The sequence below is a fragment of the Aptenodytes patagonicus genome, chromosome W (genome assembly GCF_965638725.1).
Source record: "Aptenodytes patagonicus chromosome W, bAptPat1.pri.cur, whole genome shotgun sequence".
NCBI lineage: Eukaryota > Metazoa > Chordata > Aves > Sphenisciformes > Spheniscidae > Aptenodytes > Aptenodytes patagonicus.
The window spans coordinates 2277043-2297404 of record NC_134981.1 but is presented as its reverse complement, the minus strand read 5'-3'; the positions used below and the strand labels follow the sequence as shown (position 1 = coordinate 2297404).

The following is a 20362-nucleotide window of genomic DNA, read 5'->3' as shown; positions in this document are numbered from 1 at the left end:
CTAAATGGCCTCTCTCAGGCTGTCTACAGGAGAGAAGGGAGTTAATTTATGTCTTCCCGGCATGTTAAAATTTTATAACAGGGAAACACTGGAGCAAATAATGAGGAAAATATAGAACAAGGGACTAGTGGAGTCCGTCAGACTTTGGCTTAGGGCAAGCAGCACAAGGTCTCATTTCAGGATAATTTGAGCAGACAGCAGCTCTTATAGGAAATGAGTGGTGCTCCTGAAACAAAAATTCAGATCTTATTAAGCCTATTGGGAATTTTGTTCTCATGTGCATGCTTTGATGGTTCAGAGCTATCTGATACTTTGCTGGTAATTCTGCTTCTCCTGTTTTCGCTTGTTGGTAGAAATCTGTCTTCAGTTGCAGCTCTCCTCTTCCATAATTAGTGAAGGCGGAATACTCTGGTTGGCCTTTTTCCCCTAGCGGAGAGGAAAAAAAAGAAAAGCCTTAAATCTTATTCAAAGGAATAGGCAACAAAACAACAAAAAAAGTGTAGGTAGTATATCATAATTCTGTGTTTTTAAAATGCTGCTTCTTCCACAGATAGTGGTTGTGGTTTGTTTGAACCCACAGCATATCTGTCAGGATTTGTGGCGAAATGGACCACAATCCTGGCAAATAATTTCTCATCTTCTCTACAGCTTCCAAACAGAATGCAAGAAAAAAGAACGAGGGAACATCTTCAGTCATTTAGTTTCTTTAGTTGAAGTGCCTGTGGCTTAAATATTTGATTTGACATTATGGTGGGTCTGGAGATACCTGGATCTCCTCTTGATAGAAAAAATTAATCATCCGACATGACACAGGTTAGAAAAACAAAATATTTGGATGAAGAAATTACTGATTGCCTGGACGAAAAAGTAAGATTCACCCTACCAGACCCAAACCTGTAGTTTTAACTCACCATGTAAATGAAGGAATAGTTGAGCCTTCAACCTCCATTACCAAAGAGAAGTGGTTTGTAGGTGTATGAATGTGTCTAGCGGGGGGGCAAAGCACTGAGCAGGAAGTTTTTACGTTGATAACTAAAAGACACTTTACAAGGGACCATTTGCAAGTGTGTTTCCGATGTGCGGTTTGATTCTGCCCGGGGAAGCTCTGGAAGGGGCTGATTCTCCCCCCAGCACATCAATAAACACATTTTTACAAAAAGCTTCAGCCTCGCTAAATCCTCCATCAGAAACCATGTGCCTGTAGAAGCACGCAGGCCATGCGAGAACAGATTTTGAAGAACTTGTATAAAAAAGCCCAACAAACCTAAGCAAAACTCTTGAGGAGTTTTTAATGTGTCAGGTTTTATCTATTGCTCTTAATTTTAAGAGCAGCTATTGCAGCTTTTTGCAGAAAGCTCATTTCAAATGCACATTTTTTCACCTTTCTAATTGAAGTGCTCTTCTTTTCTCTGGGGTCCAGAAACTTAATCCCAGGTGAAAAGTTTTGGCAAATACTGAAAACATGAGGCAATACATATTCAGATAACTACATGCACTCACCTAATTAATTTAGAGGAAATAATGTTACTGTAAAAAAAGGGGGGGGGGTATCTTGTACAAACCAGTACTAAGGAATTAATTCTTAGCTGAATTCATTGCTTCTGTGAATTAATGAGTAAGTTTCTTTGGGAGGTCTGTACACTTCAGAAATACAGATTATATTTTAAAAGCAAAAGTTGAGTAGTTTGGTGCCTGAAAGCTATTAATTCTCTATTTATAAATAAAAATCCTGCATTTATCATTTAGACGTTCAAGTAATCTGCCGCTGTAGTATTGTCTGTTATGGAGGTTCCTTCTCTCACTCTGAGCTGCAGTGCAAGATAAGGTAACAATATCATGTAATTCCTTCCTGTTTAATGCGAATAGAGTTTGGTTGCTGCTGTGTGATTCAGCTCCTTCCCCGCGGTTGCGCTTCTGAGGAGGGAAGGATAACAGCAGCAAAAAGGACCGCATTGAAATGGATCCCATGAGAAGGAATTACGAAGAAGAGGTTGATGGTCATGTTTAAGTAACTGCCCGCAACGGAAGCTGCCTCGTGAGCTCAGGCTTGCTCTGATGCTTAAGTGATTCCACTTTTTAGAAGAAGAGCGATTGTAATGTTAGACTTACTTAAATGCAGCGTAACATCGTGGTACTGACAGAGTTTTGCAGTTACCACTGTTTTAGCTTGATTTTGAATAGTCATGCAAGTACAGGAAGCACCTTATCTGAGGACATCCCATTTGGTAAATGTCTGTATGGGAAATGATAGGGGTGGAATATACTGAATTATGTTGTTTGATATGAGTTTGTTGTTTAATATGAGTTTTATAGTTAAACTTAGTCTTTAGGAAGGTCTGGCTAAGCTCAAGCACGCAATCTCTTTGAAGCTCAGCCGTCAGTTCCTCATGCAACACACTGAGCTTGCATCAGGTGCAAAGATAACTTAAAGATTTCTTCTCATCTTTTATACCCTGGGAGGATCCCTGTGTTGATGGACGTTCCCTAACAGCCAGTGATTGTCCAAGTCGGGTCTTTACCTTGTTCTTAACCTCAACAGCTAGTGCTTTACAGTGTTTATTCTTAGATGAAAACAGATTTCCAAGAGATGTGGTCCACTTAAAATACATACTGAACTTGTGAATTTTTTTTTTAAATCTGACCAGCTTCACGTTTATGTTCTCCAGTGCCTATGTCCTGCAGGGGGTGCCTTGCCCTAATTCTGATTAGTACATATAAAAACCAACCAACCAACAACAAAAAAACCCCAAACAAAAACCCCAGCAAAAAAAAAAAGTGTCACTTACAGATGCAGAAATTGCAGGGGTGATGCACGAGACTAGAGTCAGGTTCCCTTCACAGATGGATCCAGAGCATGGTATAAGCTGAACTCGTTGGCACCACGTGTATTTTGATGTTTGTTTACCAGCAAGGTGATGCACGCAAGCGTGCTACGCCTCTCTTTGGAGCTAAGGATGCTTTGGAAGGGATTTCTGTTACCAGAAATCTGAATACCAGCTGAACATGAGCTTCCAGTTTGAGGCAGTAGCTGAAGGAGCGAATATTGATAAATTAATACTAGTTCAGAAAAGAACTATTGTGTTTACTGTACGTAGCCTGCCTTTTGGTAAATGCATGGGAAATTTTGTACTTTATCCAGGTCTTTATAGACTTGCTGGTAGTGTGCTCTGTAAGCACTCACTTGGGGGAAGAGGCTCTTTAATCGGCAGTCTTTTATGAACTAGGTGAAAAACTAATGACTGGAAACCTGAAGCTATATTCTTGCAAGTAGAAAAAAGTTAAACACTTAAAACCAATAATAGCCATTGGAACTGTTTATTTTTGTACTGAATTTTCTGTCAATTGCATTTAAATCAAGGTTGGATTTTTAGTCGCTGCTCCTCCTGCCTTTCAAACCGAGCAACAAATGGATCAAAAGCCTTGTTCTGAGCAGCGCACCCGGCGTAGGCATCACTTGTGCTGCTGAATTGATATAATTTCTGTTAAAGGTTTCATTTTTACCTCATTAGGGGAGAACCATTTGCATGGGGTATGCCCTGTCACAGAACGTGCTGTGTTTACTTAGCAATAGTGTAATTACTCTGATTTTTTTTTTTAATTATTAGTAGAATTTAGGTGGATTGGGGGAAAAATATTTTCTTGTTTGGTAAATATATCCTCCGAAGGTGTCTTCTGTTGAAGTCACGTTTGAAAACAAGGCAGCAGTGGGAGAGTATTCACACACGCACACGTGCTGTTGTCTTTCCACGTGTATTCTTACAAGATAAATTCCTAGTTACAAAAGATCCGTGTAATAACTTCCAGTGTCTGGGTTATCCCTACTTCCAGCTGCCCAAATGAATAGCGTTGCTGGGGTCACTTTATAAGCTAGCTATCTTTTGACCTTTAACAAAAAAAGGTTAAATTTAAAATACTTATTAACAGTCCTGGGGAATGAGCTCTTTTGCCTCTCTCCCCTAAGATAAGTCGTCTTAGCGCTTAAGTAATCTCTTACATAATACATATAAATATCAGTTTCCCATGTTACAGCAGCTTGCCTGGCTGGAAATAAAAATGAGCAGGCAGGCAGAGACGTACGCGCAGGCAGCGCGTCCCCTTAGCACGGAGCTGATCTCAAGATCAGTGCAGTCACCAGAACAATAACTAATATCTACTACAGCGCTGTTTGCTCAGCAGCTCCCTGGCTGGTTGCCAGATTAGTGTGTTTGTTTATGAAGTATGCATAGGGGTTTCGGTGATTGCTCTAAATGGGATTGGGTTTAGTACTTACGTTTGAAGCGCAGGTTGAGTTCAGAACAAGGGCCTTAAGAATATTACGTAACTTATTTCTGAATGTCTTTGAAAGCGTTAATTGTTATGGGAAGGTTCCTGTTTTATGATTAACCTTATGAAATTGAGCTAGCTTGGGGATGCCGATATTGTCAACTGGTGGACCATAGGCTGGCCTGCCAGTTTGGGTGTACAGAGAAGACAAGGTAGTTCGCTTTAAATTTATCACTGATTCTGCTCTCAAAATGCAGTCTGCAAAGCATCCCGAACAAAAGGGAATTCTGTAGTGTTGGAACAGTCTTTGCATTCCTGCTTTGAGATTTGTTTTATGCTAAATAGTGGTGTTAGAGCTTTAATATGGACCATTTCATACTAATAATAATTATAACCAATAATAACATACTAATAGACTAGTAGTGACTATTAATGACTTATTACTATTATAGATCTTAAACATCAGAGATGAGGGATGCAACTGAAGGTTGCATCCAGGTGTGGCATTTTATGAACTTGTAGGTTTTGGTTTGGTTTTCTGAGGGCTTCTGTTTTGTTTTATTTAATTGCATGAAACACATTGCTTGCTTCTCTGCCATTAGCCCACTTTGCTAGCAAGACATACGCAACTGTCTCATCGCCACTACATGTCGTAAAGTTGTCTCTCAAACCAGGGGAGAACGCCCGCGTGCAGGAGTCAAGTTAGCAGGCAGAGAGAACTTCGGTGGAATGAATCCAATGGCTACTGGGGAATTGCAAGTATATTTTATATATACACAATACAACGTTACTATAACACACTGAAAGGAAAGGCAGTCTTATTTGAAACCCTCGGCAGTCTGGTTACAAAGAAATTAGAAAAAATCTAAAAATTGGAGCAAGTAATCCGATAATAGGAGTTATGAATTAAACAACAATTTGTGGAGAGTCAAAGGAATCGGAGACATGGAAGATAGCGAGAATTAGTAAAGTTCAGGGTACAAATGTTTTTCAAATATAACTGAAACAATATTACTATGAATGGGTGAAAGTGGTAGAACTTGTTTCAATATTTACAAGGCAGAAAAATAAAAAAAAACCACCCTAATTTTTGAAAAGATATGTGCTTGTACGTATGACATTGATTATTTAAAGATATTTTTATATTTTAAAAAAAATGAGTATTATCTTGACATGAGTGGCTTAAAAAGCTTGTCCAAACCCAGATGTTTTCAGGTCATTATATCCAAATAAAAATGTAGCTCCTGGAGGAGCTGAGAAATTTTCAGGACTTATTTCTTGACCGTAAATTTTGAATAGGGAAGATTCCAGTGGTCTGGATCAAAGCAACCCTTGAGTACCTGATGGTCTGTCAGGCTGGCACCTTTGAGACACGAAATAATAGGATGGTCCCTGCAATTAAAACCAGTCGATATCAGTGTATGGAAACAGATGTCAACATAGTTTTTGGTGATAATTTGTAACATTATAGTAGATTTCTGGGAGGATTTCTTGCCTAAGACAATAGAGAAATTGAAAATCAATGTAGCATCTATATGCTAGACCAGATTCATAGCCATCAAGTCTCCAAATAGAAATGGTTACTGAGCAGATACGGTTTTTTTCTTAGTGGGAGTCCTCACTATGAGCCAGGGATGTATTCTCGATCCTGTACTCTCTAATATACCATATAACAATAAAACTGCAATTGAAGGCATATGCTTTTATCACAGAGGTGGTAAATACTGAAAATGTGGATCACTAGACAGAACTCTATAAATGGGGCAGAATAAGAAAAAAAGAAAGGAATACTTTAATGTGACTGGTCCTGTTGGCCATATCATAAGAGAGCCTAGGGGCTGGAGCAAACCCTATCCTATGACAAAAATCTTGGAGGTTCATCTTGAGTAATCAGCAGAACATGGGTGAGACAGTGCTGTGAGAGTGGCTAATGAGATCCTGGTAAGGGTAATGCCGGTGACGGCTGGGTCGTGGTACAGGAGACGTGTGACTTCCATGCTGAGGTCAGTGTGACGTGGTGGGTCTGACAGGCGACCACGTTTTCAGAAATGTTGCAGGAGGTTTGGAGGAGGCTTAGAGAATGGCCATAAAAATGATTTAAAAGATTGTCCCACTTACAAGCTATGAATGAGTTTGGGGCTGCTACTTGTTTCTGAAAGTTAACTTAAGCTAGTCTTTGATTTTCTTTTTAAATTATTTTTATTTTTTCAACTCAAAACAGACTAGGACCGGGAGTAAAATCTCTTTCCTCTCCAGTTATATTCATGGAGCCGCATCGAAAATCTTGTATTAGGTCCTTCTCTGGATTCAGTTACTACCTGGATCAAACCACTGCTCTTTAATTGCTTGTGTCTTTGCATCTCAAGGATGATGTAGGTCTAAAATAAAGTCTGCCAAAGCTCTGCTGCTCAGCTGAAAGTAACTGTAAATGTGTTGCTACTTTCTTGCCTCAGCTCTGTTCTCCATTTTCCGGATAGAAGATAATGTAGTTGTGGAACAGTTCCTCATTCTGTTTCAATTTTGCCTCCAAAACTTTAATGGCTAGAGAAAAAGCTTCCTCCTTTTGTCTTGTAAATACATACCAGCAAAATGTCCCTTCTCTACCCCTGCAGTAATAAATTTTATGTTATTCTTTTACCTAAGGATCTCGAAGAACATACCAAAGGGCTGTAAATATTTTTGTCTTCATTATGGACGAGGAAACTGAGTGTCTCGCAAGAAATCATCATTAAAGCTAGAAATAGGACCCCTGATGTATAGTCTCATTGTTGCAGCAGAACTTGGCACAATTTTCCTTGCACTTTAGTTAATGTATTTTGAAGTTACTACAGTAAGAAGAATGTCTTAACGCCCAGATTCATGTCGGTGCTAATGTTACGATCTTTGTGTGTCCTTATTACTTACATGCTCCTGGTCATGTCACATCCCAGAGCTCTGCTGAGCCAGGCTTGGGTTTTTTTGGGAGGGGAGGGCAGAAGGGCTGAAGCAGAAAAATGCTGGTGAGGGGGTTGGGAGGCGGAGGCAAAAAAGCAAAATCCCGAAGTAGTAACTGCATTCTGGTTATACATTTTAATGCATTCTGTATATTGAGAGATCGATATCATTTTAATGACAGATTTCTCGAACGCTGTTCACGTATGACCCTTGCTTTCTCGTTGGGATTAAGTGTTCAGCCTCTAGGCACGATGGTGAGATCAGGTTGGGGAATTTTACTGGCCTTTCTTCAGTGACAGCAGAGAGCAAAATTGGGTTTTATTTGGTATAAATCTTTATATCTTCTAATCGAATTTAGAAATGTGACTATGAACACTTAGAGATATTCCGTCACATCAGTGTCACATTAAAGGCATCTCGGTTCTGCAATTTGCAATATAAAAACTGCTGCAATAAAAAAATAAGATTGTACCAGCCAAAGTACAATATTATCCAAATATGTTCAGAAAATTGTTCATGGGTATGATATGATGGGAGTCTTTTGTCAATTGAAGAACGCTTACAAATGCAGTGTAGCACGAAGTAGCTTAGCACAATAAGATGCCATACAACAGGATGCAAAACATTTTTATGAAAGCGTTTCCTTTTTTCCAGTATATAATGTGGCTAAAATACTGCAGTAACATTTTTCTCCTCGAGTGCTGAAGAGCTGTATCTGTATGGCTGAATCCAAGTGAACTCCTTGCAACTTCATTTTCCTTGGAAGACAGAAATAAATTGCATTGCCTCGAGTTCCACTTGCTTAAGACCAATTTGGTACGAGAGTTAAGTACGTCCTCAACTCTTATCAATGCATATTGACACAAATCTGAGGGTTTGCTGAGAGAATGATCAGTGATTGACTACAAAGTATGCTGGTAAAATGACAGAAGCTATGCCTTTAACGTAAGAATGAGGAAAAAAAGATAATTCAGGACCTTTCCCTGCTGCAGAATACATATATGTCCTTAGTTACATCACAGACTATCTCAATTACTCCATTAGCCGTCTATAAAAAGGAGATGAAAAGACTTATCCTAATAAGGCTTTGTGAAGGTATATATTTTTTTGCGAATAGTGTGGTATTCTCAGATATCGGTGTAATGGGGACTACTGAAATCACATACGCATTCGCAAATCCTATTTGTGGTTTTGAATTTCAGCTGTCATTGATTTAACAAGCATGGAAAATATGTGTATAGCTGTACCACACATCGTGTGCTCAAGAAAAATGCTAAATATGAAATGAGAGGTTTTGCTTTGGGGAAAATAAGTTCTTACAGCTCACTGCTTTATAATTGGCTTTAGGTATATCTCTTCATTCTTAAACGTTAATATATAAAATAAAGTCAACAAATGCCAGCAACGTGATGGGTGCTCTGCAGGCTGGGAAGTCAGCGTAGCCCGTGCTTCCAGCCCAGGCGCTGGTCCAGCGTCAGGCTCCGAGCGTGTGCGTCGTGAGCACAGGCAGCGACGGGGGTCTGTGGCCCCTCGGGGGGAGCAGCTTGCTCCGCGTGGTCCCAGTCAAGCAGTTTGCTTGAAAAGCTAATGCTGAAAAAGACCAAGAGGTGTCCTGTCACGTCCCCGTGGATGGGGGCATCGTAGCTGTGAGCTCAGGCCACGAATGACGTGTTGGGGCATGACAGATTAAACCATGGCTGAAACGAAGTCAATGCCTCCAATGGAGCCAGGGCTTCATGCATAGGGCATCTCATCTGCTAAAGCTACTCCATAGCTACTTGATTATGTGGGCTTGATTATGGTGTTACAAGTACCTTGTCAGGGAGAATACACTGAGTGCTCTTTAATCAAGTGGAGAAGGGCATAACAAGACCTTGGATATCTTTATAATCAAGACTGGGTGCCTTCCTGAGGAATGCGCTTTATTCAAACATGCTTTTGAGCTCAGGATGGGTGTGATTCGGTGGCCTGTCTTATACAAGAAACAAGATTTAATGGCCCTTTAGTCTTTTAAATCTCCTCACTCGTTTTTCCTTCCTCTCGAATGTAAAAATCTAATTTGATGGTCTGATCTTTTTTATTTCTCAGCTGGAAATAACTGGTTGCACTTGGTGCAACTGTGAGGAGTTTTATCAGACAAATCTGAACCAGGTGCTGAAATTGTGTGCTGATGTGTACCGCTTCCTTAAGCCCACAAAAAGGCCTGATTTCCTCACGAGGTCTGTTGTGTCACGGCGCTTTTTTGTAGAGTTTACTCAGAACATGTTAAGTGATTTTTTTTTTAATTATTTGTTTTATTTTTTCCCCTGCCAAACATAAGTGGGTGGAGACTGCACCACCTTCAGTGGCACACTCTACTGCAGAGTTTGCAGTCTGTGGTCCCACAGACTTTTTTGGTCAATGAATTCTTTTAACATCCAGCACCATCCCCTTGTTCAAGTTGGATCTCAGCTCTGAGGGGAAATTGTGGATGTCCGCTTTAAGGAAGGGGTGCCTTTGGAGACTCCTTGGTTCTTTGTAAGGTTATAGTTAAGTAATTGTAGCTTCAGATAACGCTGCCTTTCATGTCCTAGTTACTGAGCTCTGGTTTTAGACCACCTCTGGTTTTTTGGAAGGTGGTACAAAGCCAGAGGTTGTGATATGCCAACTTTAATAGTCTTCCTTACTAAGTACTCATGGGAAACTAGCATTTTGTCTCATGAAAGCTGTGGTTTTGCTTCTTGATGCTTAAACAAAACGTGTTAGTTATTCCATCCAGACCCCTCTGGTAGTAAAACTGATGCTAGCCTTTACCACGCGGCCAAAAGGACCGACTGATTTCTGTGGGCTGTGTTCAGCGCAGTCGATGCTGAGTGATGCCGGAGGGCGCAGCTGCCACCTCCTGGGAGGTTTGGCCCCTGCTGGGGACTTGCCTGAATAATGCGCAAGTTCTGATCTTCGTGCGTTTGAAACCACAACTCTCTCCCTCCTATTATTTTCTGAAAAAGATGAGTTTTCTTTTTTCCTTCCTGTAACAGATATTTTCTTCAACTCTGTGTGGCTTTAAGCTGCTAACTTTGGCTGCACCCTGCACTCTCTATTCAACTGGAAATCAAGCAGCAAAACGTTGCTTCACAACTGAGATGTTTGGTTTCCATCTGCTTTTGAGCTGTGTTTCCAGATGAAAGAGGGACATGGAGAAGATGCCACCTTTTCAGCTAGCGGCTATATCATTAGGGAGTTTGGAAAAGTTCAAATACAAGCTTAGGCTTCTGTTTGTGAGTCTTGAATGGAGCAAGAGATGGAAATGATGAAGAGCGGGCGATAGCAGTGCTATGGCAGAGCACGGGACCCTGTCCCTCCTCCAGGCAATGGGGCATTTCTCTGCAGAGCAGGTGAGCAGCAGCCAGCCCGAGGCACTGCCACGTTACAGGCACGAATGGCTGCTGGAGGCAAAAGGAGCTGTCCGAAACGAGAATAAGTGTTGGAAAAGGGAGCTAGGCAAGCGACAAGATGATTATTAAATGTAAGCTTTAGCGGGGATAAAAGCAGAGGTGTTACAGGGATGTATAGTAGTGGTATTTTCTCATGCTGAAATGATGTGACACTACCCGTTAAATAAAAAACCTAATCTGAAATGCATTTTAGACTAAAGCCCTTTTGATGATTTTAGGTTAATTAAAGGATCCCGAAATAATTAAAAATACTTACCTAGCTTTGAGTCCATCCTCTGTTACCTGCCATTATTGTCTAAATATTTGAGTCCCAGTTTGGTGTTGGACAGTGACTTTCCTCTTCCAGTGTTTGGCAGTTTCTCACGCTGGTACCCTCTTAGTTTAACCTTGGGCTTGGTGCTTGGTCTAGCCATCTGCCTGCATACCTTAACGCTAACAGTTTTGCTTTCACTGGGATGTTCATTCAGTTATGTCCCTCAAGAATGTCCAAAATTTTGCCAGGCAAATCACAAGAGAGAAGAAAAATCCCAAATAAAATACTGTTGGTTTTCACTTTGCTTGAAGTATGGTGTGGCTTTAATCTGTGCTAGTTATTAACTGATCTTCAGATTGTTGACAGAGTTATAATGAAAACATTATTTTCATTGGAGGAGTTAAGACAGTAGTGATGTCTCATTAACATTGTTTCTAGTCTCCAATACAACAAAAATGTATTTTGCGTCACTGTAAAATATGAATGTGCTATCCTGCTTTATCCAAGTACAGAACAGAAATACGTTTTGAGCTACTTCTGTGTGTTTTAGGATTTTGCAACTTTGTCTGATATCCAGCCTATACCAGCTCTGGGATTCCATTTATTGCGGATGTATTTGAAGAACTTTTTCAGCCAAATGTATTCTACTAAAGCATTTGGTTTCAGTAATCAATCATCTGCTTTTTCTAACTTCAAATTTGATCTTCATTGATGTAATTTTCCCTATATTTTTATTGCTGTGCTTCTTACTGCTGCTCACATATTCCGTCCTAACTAGGATCATTATTTTAATCAAAGACGACCTCTTTGCGTTTTCAGAACTAAGTACTTTTGAAGGGAAGGAGACACTCCCGTATTAAGGTCTGGATACTATTTACGGATTTTGTTTGCTTTCTGCTTTTGGACATCTGTTTTCATCTTTGGACAACTGACTTTAAAAAAAATAAAACAAGAAACCAACCAACCAAACAAAAAAGCTTTGGTTTTATGCAATTAAATACATGGTAGCTAACTAGCAGATGTTAAGGTCGTATGTGTATTTGCGGTTATCGCAAGAGATACTATGCCATTCACAGGCCAAAGGCGTCGCTGTGATGAGCTAAGATGTCTTCACAGACTGAAGCTGTTGAGTCGTGTGTGGTAACTTCTGCATCAGTTGCACTTACTGATGGCTGGAAATTGCATGTCCATCTGGTTACAGTAAGAAATTGAAATATGCTGTTGTAAATCCGTAACAAATGCATGCAGCTAGTTACGGTTTCTTTCTACTTGTATGGGAGAACCAGCTAATTACTTGCAGATGATCCTGGAAGATCTTGTAGTTGTTAATTTGGTGGGAATATTCACTTATATAGTGTAATTTTTATGTTTGTGTCAGGAAACAAGGAGTAATGTTTAATGGCTGTAGTCCAGCACATTTGTTTCAACATCTGTGATAAGAAAATGAAGTCATTTTTGAGAGAAAGAACAGATCCTTTAAACAGCAAACAAACCCAACTGATTTCCTTGGTGTATGGTTCTGGTTGCTGGTACCTCGGGCACAATGGGTGGGGTTTGGGTCTAGCTTGTCACCTGAATGTGGGTTGTCCCCTGGTCAGTGGTGATCCACCCATGGCAGTCAGAGGCACTATGGAGAGATTTAGCTCATCTTAAAGCTCGGCTCGCTTGCCCACAGGTAGGTGTCTAGGGCTGTCAGACAGCCTCCGACATGCGGGCGTCCGTGTGGACGCCTTCGGTCAGGCGAAGGAGAATTTGGGGCACTAATCTCTCTACATATTCCTTCTCAATTCACATTTTTCAAGTTATTTCATTCTTCATTTTCTGTGTTTTCCTGACTTGAAGCTTTCCTTGTCTTCTCTCACCTGCTGTATTTATGAACTTCCCTCTTGCAACTCCAAAATAGTGTCGTTAATCCAGCACCACTCTTAACCTTATGTATATCTCTGTCTTTTCTTGCCACGACTCTGCCTTTTCCCGTGGCTTTCAAAGACCTGACTTTAATACCAGGCTGCAAACAGTCCTTTCTCGCTTTCCCAAAAGCTGGTATTTTTCTGCCTTCAAATTGCTCCCTTGGGTTCAACCTGTAAGCAGCTCTAAGATTGCCATTTGATAGACTTTTTATATGTCCGTACTATGATTTTTCTATTTTCCCATCAGTAAGAATCTGTGAAAGCTGTGGTCTCTCGGGCCTGTTATTGATCAGGCGTTTTACATTCCCCATTCCCAACAAAAAGAATGTTGTTTTGTTTTGTTGGGGTTTTTTTATGGATGATAACTGTCTCTCTTGCTCTCGTAGATCCAGGCTTGCACAGGCAGCAGTTTTTCCTTCAGCGACCGTCGAACGTGGTGGCCATGGAAGGGAAGGATGCTGTTCTGGAGTGCTGCGTTTCTGGGTACCCCCCTCCCACCTTCACGTGGCTGCGAGGAGATGAAGTGCTCCCTGTCAGGTAGCTCAGTCCTTTGTGGGTCGCATCTCTAACACTACGTTTCCTTGAGCAAAGTACAGGCAAGGCACTGAGTAATGATTTAAATTCAGTGGGGCAGACTTGGAGGCCGTGAGGTTTTCCTCCGAAATAATGATGAGACTAGACGTGTCTCTTAACCTGCTGCTATAACTCATCTCTGCACCGAATCCAAGGGTGGAAATTGGTCATAAATGTCACCTGGCTGGTATTTAAAATGGAAGTGTAAAGCTATTAAGAGCAAAAATCACAGCTGAGAATTACTTACAGCATAATTTACTCTGTGTATTTTTTCTACATAGAGGTAGCACCTTAACACGTTGCGGACATGTGTTATCAATGTTTCAGGTCCAAAAAGTATTCGTTACTGGCTGGCAGTAACCTACTCATATCAAACGTGACTGACGATGATTCTGGGACATACACATGTGTAGTCACCTACAAAAACGAGAACAGCAGTGGCTCCGCAGAGCTGTCAGTGATGGGTGAGTACATGAACTGCACCCACTTTGCTGTTCCAAGAACATTTTTAATTATTCCCTTTTCCAGAATGACTTAATTTTCAGAACTCCAAGTAACTGCAAACTGTACAAGTCCCTTCCCTGCTTTGATCAGGTATTCACACCCATGGAAACCAAGTCCTGTAAATCTTTGAATAACTCCCCCGGTGCCTGGTAGCCTTGCTGTGGCCGAACATCTTATGGTATCGGATGCTAATTGCTACTGCCTTCTGTGCACGGTCCTTTCCCTTTATTTCTCCTTCCTGAAGCCTTATTTTTGGCAGTACAACGGATGTCCCTGTTGTGCACGATGTCAAGCACAGTGGGTTGAAAATCAGGTTTTGTAGCTGCTTTTTTTTGGGTCACGAACAGTCAATATGGTAAGATAAGAAAAATCAACGTATTTAGTGTCTTCTCACCAAATGAACAAAAGTCCAAGTAAATTCATCGAAGTCCTCACTCAGCAGTGGTGCTCCGAGGGTTCCCACTGTTAAGTCTTATGAAAGTGCCCTCCCGACAGAACCTGCTTCCCCCACGCTCCTTCCTCATGGCAAATATTAATGGAATCCGAAATATGCTTAAACCTAATAGCCGTCTTTTTTCTTTTTTCATTGTTTAAACCATTGAACAATAGCGGGCTACATTAGTGTTATTCAGTCAGATCTAAAGAACGGCATAGTTAATACTTAGTCAAACAATAACATATTTCAATGTGCTGTTCATTTTGCATTCTGGCTTTAAAGCTTATGCATGAAAAACACTTTCATTAGTGAATAGAGCCTTAATTTGGATTATAGGATATTCAATGCTTGTATAACAATATCCTTTTATCAAGCCATAATAAAATACAATAATTACTGGTGATGGAGGGTTCAGTTCTATTTCTTTAGGTACATTAATGTAATACATTGTTTTACTGGATAAAAATAAAAATGTGGCTTTGTAATTGTGGAAGTTCATTTATTATGGAATTGTTTTCATTTTAAGGAATCAAATATTGAAAAGGCAGGTAAGTTGTTGGGCAGTATACTTTATTTGCCTTACTGAAATATGTTGATTTCAAATCTAGTGTGCAGTAAATTACACTGATATTTCACCCCAACAATAGATTGCAGTATCTATTGGTAAGAGCAACTGTGGCTGCGGGATCGTTGTATGCATTATTGCATAGATGGTTTCTGACCATGGAGTTCTCATGAAAATTAATGGGAGTTTTGCATCTTAAGTCCTTTACGTACCTTTTGAAAAATTTGTTCCCGTCTGCATTCAGTCTGTAACGCGTCTAGCTTTGGCTTCGTTATGCCTTCTGCTGTGAGTGTGCCATGTAGAAATTAAAGGTACATAAACTTTCATGCACATTGAGAGGTATGTGACGGCAGTATGACACAACTGCAGGGATGAATACAAGATGATGAAAATCTCCAGGAGAAGATGATGACAGAATGCCAAGATAGTGCTAAGGATGAAACTAGACCGACACAAAGGTGAAAGATGCCACCTCTGCTGACTCTTTGCAGTCTCAAGGGGAAACCAAAACTGCATTGCTGTGGCACAGTGCAACTGTATCGACCCTGTTGGTAGATCAGAGGTTTCTTTGGTAAAGTTTGTGTTCGCATATGGAATTCACAGATATGGAGCAGATGGAAAGAAAACGGAGCTGTAACTTAGGCACAGTATTGATGTACATTTCTTATTTTCATGAGTTAGATCACTCATTGGTGACAGACTTAACTGGAAATGAAACATCGTGTTCAGGTATGTTTGTATTAATAACAGAAAATGTTCAAAGGATTCAAAAGAAATTACATGACTAAACTGGAGAGATGATGACAGCGATCCCCGATATCTGTCTTTCCAGAGCAATATACCAGGGCTACGAACTTGCTCAGAACCTGTTTGTTTGTTGAATCCATCCTTACCAGTAGGAAACTCTCAAATGCACTAAAGTTTCTCATGTAATCATTATATCTCATAAACAGAATAATTAATTGATAGTTTTATTTTCTTCTTTGGCTAGATACAAATGCAGATATTTCTGTGTTTCCTTAGAGTTAATATGCTTGTTTATTTAACAAACTGTAAATTGCCCATCAGTATTTTGTTGCAAGACTCACATTTTTTAATATTGATGTAAACCTTTAATTGTTAATGTATCTGTAGTGCGAAGAGGGATAAGTGAGACATTTGCAGTCTGAGTGCAAAAAAATTTAACAGTCCAATAATTATCTCCTCTGAAGTCTGAGTAGACAACATCAGATCAAAGTTAGTTACATCACATGGTACCAAGATGCTTTTGATCTTTTAAATAATGAGGCTATTTGCAAGAAACAGAGTGTGTTTCACAATGGAGTTCCTGTTAGTTCTTTTAAAGAGCTAAAAATAACCCCTTCTGTGTTGGACATAGGCCTAAAATTGCAAGAGGCAAATGAATTTGCAAGAAGAGAATGTATTTTGCTAAATTTTAATGTTGCGTTGTGGCCTTTTGGCAATATTTTAGCCACATCTCCCTGTGTAATGAAAATTAAAAGGTCCGGTGCAGGTTACCTAGTTACTGTATAAATCATCTGCGTACTCGGTAGCTTTAGAGAGCTTAGTGTTTAAACAAATGTTTCAAGATGATTAAATGTGTTAACCAGTGTCAGCTACAATTATTTTCTGTTTTCTGGCTTTCAGAAGTGGATTTTGGGCTTGTTCCCTTTTGGCCTCTGAAGGGTTTGGCTTTTTTTTATATAGCTTTTTTGTTTCGTGTCTTGTAAAGCGGGACTGAAAGTCTGCTTAGCTGTTTTAGCAAAGAACCCCCCTGCCCCAACTCCATAAGTGTTCTGGAAGTGAGATAAATCCAGAAAAAAGTTTTCCATACCCTCTACCTACTTGTGGGATCTCACTCTGATTGCAGCCCGGTCTGGCGGTGGGATAAAACCCTGGGGTTTTGGGTCCTGGTAGAGATCTAGTTCTATAAATCCAGGTTTCTGTAGGTGGTCATAACTGAACTGATAGATTTGCTTATATGCCATCATTCATCATTTCTTTTTCTTTCTGTTGAGTATTTGGACTATCCCTTATTTGGGTCAAAGACCAAACTATAGCTCTAATAGTGTTGGCGCGGCAGGAGAAGAGCATTGCTGCTTCTGAGGTTGAGAGCTTTGTCAACTATTCTTTGCATAATAATGCATATATTCAGAATTACACCATCAATGCCTTTGAATCAGGCAGCTATTTTTAAACGGATCAAGATTGAGGTAATATATATTTTTTTTTATCTTCTCTTCCTAAAATGTCCCTTAAGGAGGACCAGAGAAGGGAACAGTTTACCAGTAGGGTTGGGTCAGGAATGCTGGTTTGAGATAATTTTAGGTCATTGCCTAAAGTAAGAGAAAGTAGTAGCAAAAAGCAAAAAAAAAAAAAAAAAAAAATCTGAAAGACAGTGTTTGCAGAAAAACACTGTTGCTAACTTTTACCGAGCATCCATATGTATAAGCTACAAATGACTGCAATTTGGAAGCATTTTTTTCTATGCAAATGCCTTTTACTAGGGAGTTTTTAATATGAAGTGGTTTTAGCACTAGTTTTGTTTGCCATTGCAGAAGAAAAGCTACATCAAAGGTAAGGCCACGTGAGACAAGTGGCTTATAAAATCACCTAAGTCTTTTTGACAAGAATGAACGATTGTAAGCACTGTGCATCTTGGTCAAATCAGTTTTACTTCTGACTCTGCTGCATAAATTCCTGTAGCAAAATGGTTATTCAGGGATCAAGGTCACGGAAAGCACTGAATAAAGCAGGCATGGATCACGTTGTTGTGTGTGAAGCACTTAGGTAGAGAGTAGTATTAAGAAGGAAGCCTGCATCACCATAACGTGGTTTGACACAGCAATGAAAGCATGAAAAATGAGAAACCTTCTGATGTTTCTGTTGTGAGCGCTGCTTCAGCTGACCTTGCACAAACGCACTAGTCCTGAAATATTTACACAAGCAGTTATAGTCTACTGCTAATGTTAAAAGTCAAACCCAGTGATGTACCCTATTAGCATATACTCATTGAAACATAATTTCCAGAGCTATCCTATTGCCTGTAGAGAAGCAGGCGGATCCTCAGCGGATGGACATTGCAGCAGCTCTGCCGAAACTGGTGAACCCAAGAAAATTTGAGTAACCTGAGGTTCTGTTCCTCTGTGATCCCGCTCCGTGGGGTAAATCAAACTTGCTCGTGTCTTGCGATCTTGTTGAAGAAACCAAACACAGAATAGACTATTTAATTATCCTCTGCTCTGAGTTTATAGTTCTTTATGGAACAGGGCATACGTATATGTGAGCTGGCGCAGTAATCTACAATAAATCTCATGATGGTTTACTTCAGGCAAAAATGAGACAAATGAACATAAAACCCAATCTCTCCCCAAAGCAAAGACTTGCCTCTCTTCCATTTGTTTTCCTGTTAAGTTTCAATACTGAAAAGTTTGGTGTAAACGGAAACATTGATGCCATTCATTATATTTCTTCCAGGTGTAACTTTGAGTCTGTGACGTAGCAACGTAGGTTTTCCATCCCTACAGCTCCTCTGTCAAGTCAAGCGGACAGAAGTGTCCAATCTGTTGTTCTTAAGCCCTTTCCCAGAAGGTTGATGGAGCTGAGGTATCTAGCTCTGAGATGAGAGAAAATTAATGGTTCTGTCACCTGAAAATATGAAAGTCAAATATTTAAATTAGGCTTTGGGAAGAGACTTCTTGATCAGGGTATCAATGTGGGACAGGCAACCCAAACTGTTGGAAATACTGGGTTTACTTGCTGAAATATAACCAGGCTTTCTAAGATGAAGGTGCTGGACTAGATGGGTCAATAACTCTTTCTGTGTTCACTCCCCTTTATTTAGAGAATTTAAAAAATGTATTACCTAATCAATAGCATTCAATGGCTTCATAGAAGCCAGTTATATTTTCCATCCAGGAAAAATATATTTGGACAGTGTTTAAAATGAATTTTATGCAACTGAAGCTGAAATATTTCCCTTTGAAATCAGTTATCTACCGTTGCATTGCTAACGGGGAGCATGGTACGGTCGCACAGTGCTAAATACAAGTAGTTACAGTAAAATAGTGTTGGGGGGGTACCCTCTAGCTGATCTCAAAACATTAGCTACTCCCTTCAAGGATTTTTTTTTTTATACTTAAGAAATTAAAAATCACAGTACTAGAACTGTGTAACCCTATGACAGAATTGATGAATTCTGGCACTAACGGGGGTCTCTGCTGGCACAAACAGTAAACTGTAAAGCACCGCGTAGTGCCACAGGTTTTCTGCGGTAAAGCTGGCTGAGCCCTGGCAGGTTTTTACTGTAAGTTCCTCTGTTTCTCTTGACCTCAGACTTGTTTTGCTTTCTGGAGTGGTGCAACTGAAAAGAGGAAAAACATAAGGGTGGCAACAGTTTCAAAGGGTGGTGGGGGGGAAAGGGGCTGTCCTTGCTGAGAGCGGTGCGTGAAGAGTATTTTATTAATAGGACGCTTGAAGATGGGGTACAAGATAGCATATGCATAACTAAATGCCTGGCGCTGCTGCAGTCGTGCTGAGTCAGGGCAAGTATTGGAATCAGCAGAGTTTTGCAGAAATTTTTGCAGTTTTCTTTTACGTGTGAAGACGCTTGATGCTCTGATGGATTTTTTTTTTCTTTTAAATATATCTTAAACTACATAAAGCAGTGCAGCCAAGCGGTCCGAGCAGAATGACTGACTTATCGGGCATCCTCAATGAGTCAGGAAACTCATGTCATGACTGAATGCCCTTGAGGCAGACAAAATATTTGAGTAGGCATGAGTGCTGACATCTCTGCTGCAAATTTAAAGGTGATGAGACTATTATTTTTTTTTCCCTTTTAAGCAGTGTTATGTTAATCTGTGGAGCTTCCTATCGGAGTATAGCTTTGGGACCAACAGATTTGTAGATTGAGTCAAGATTTGGTATTGTTTTATTGGATATGAGCACATTGAACAACATAGAAAATAGGATTTCAACAGTCTCTCTTCTGTGTGTGTGGCTTTTATATATATAGACAGAAGATATATATATGCATATCTATATTTATATATATTTTTGTGTGTGTGAACTTCAGGGTTGACTTAATCCTTTGTGGGAAGAAGCATCCACTTCCATATAATAATACAATATAATAATTATGTATATTTATTATATAATAATAGAATATAAGCACATATTATTCTATACCTATTTACCACAAAGTTTCTCCCAGCTTACTCTGCTGTTGATACTGGCTTGTTACTGGCAGTGAGGCTGGACTGGAACGAACAGCAGTCTGATCTTTGCGAATTCCCATACAGTTATTTTTTTTCCAATCCTGTTTAATATCTTGTTTTGCTTTTAGAGCAGTTTGAAGAATTTGTTCTGAGTGATTTTCCTTTAAATGGAGTCTGTGAATAATGAGGTGAATGCCTACTCGCAGGTAAAGGGAAGCTCATCCCTTTAATCCCATGTGCGATTGAAGGACAGTCAGCTAATTTTTATTGC

The 20362-nt window shown here is 39.9% G+C and overlaps 1 protein-coding gene across 2 annotated transcripts in view; it reads left to right on the top strand.

Moving 5' to 3' along the window:
- LOC143172078 (netrin receptor DCC-like) overlaps nucleotides 1-20362 on the top strand; it is a 575708-nt gene that overhangs the window by 271619 nt on the left and 283727 nt on the right. For both annotated transcript variants that reach the window (XM_076361323.1, XM_076361322.1), the window contains exons 4-5: nucleotides 13181-13331; nucleotides 13695-13831. In XM_076361323.1, coding sequence (XP_076217438.1) covers nucleotides 13181-13331; nucleotides 13695-13831 — 288 coding nt within the window. The remainder of the gene's footprint in view (nucleotides 1-13180; nucleotides 13332-13694; nucleotides 13832-20362) is intronic.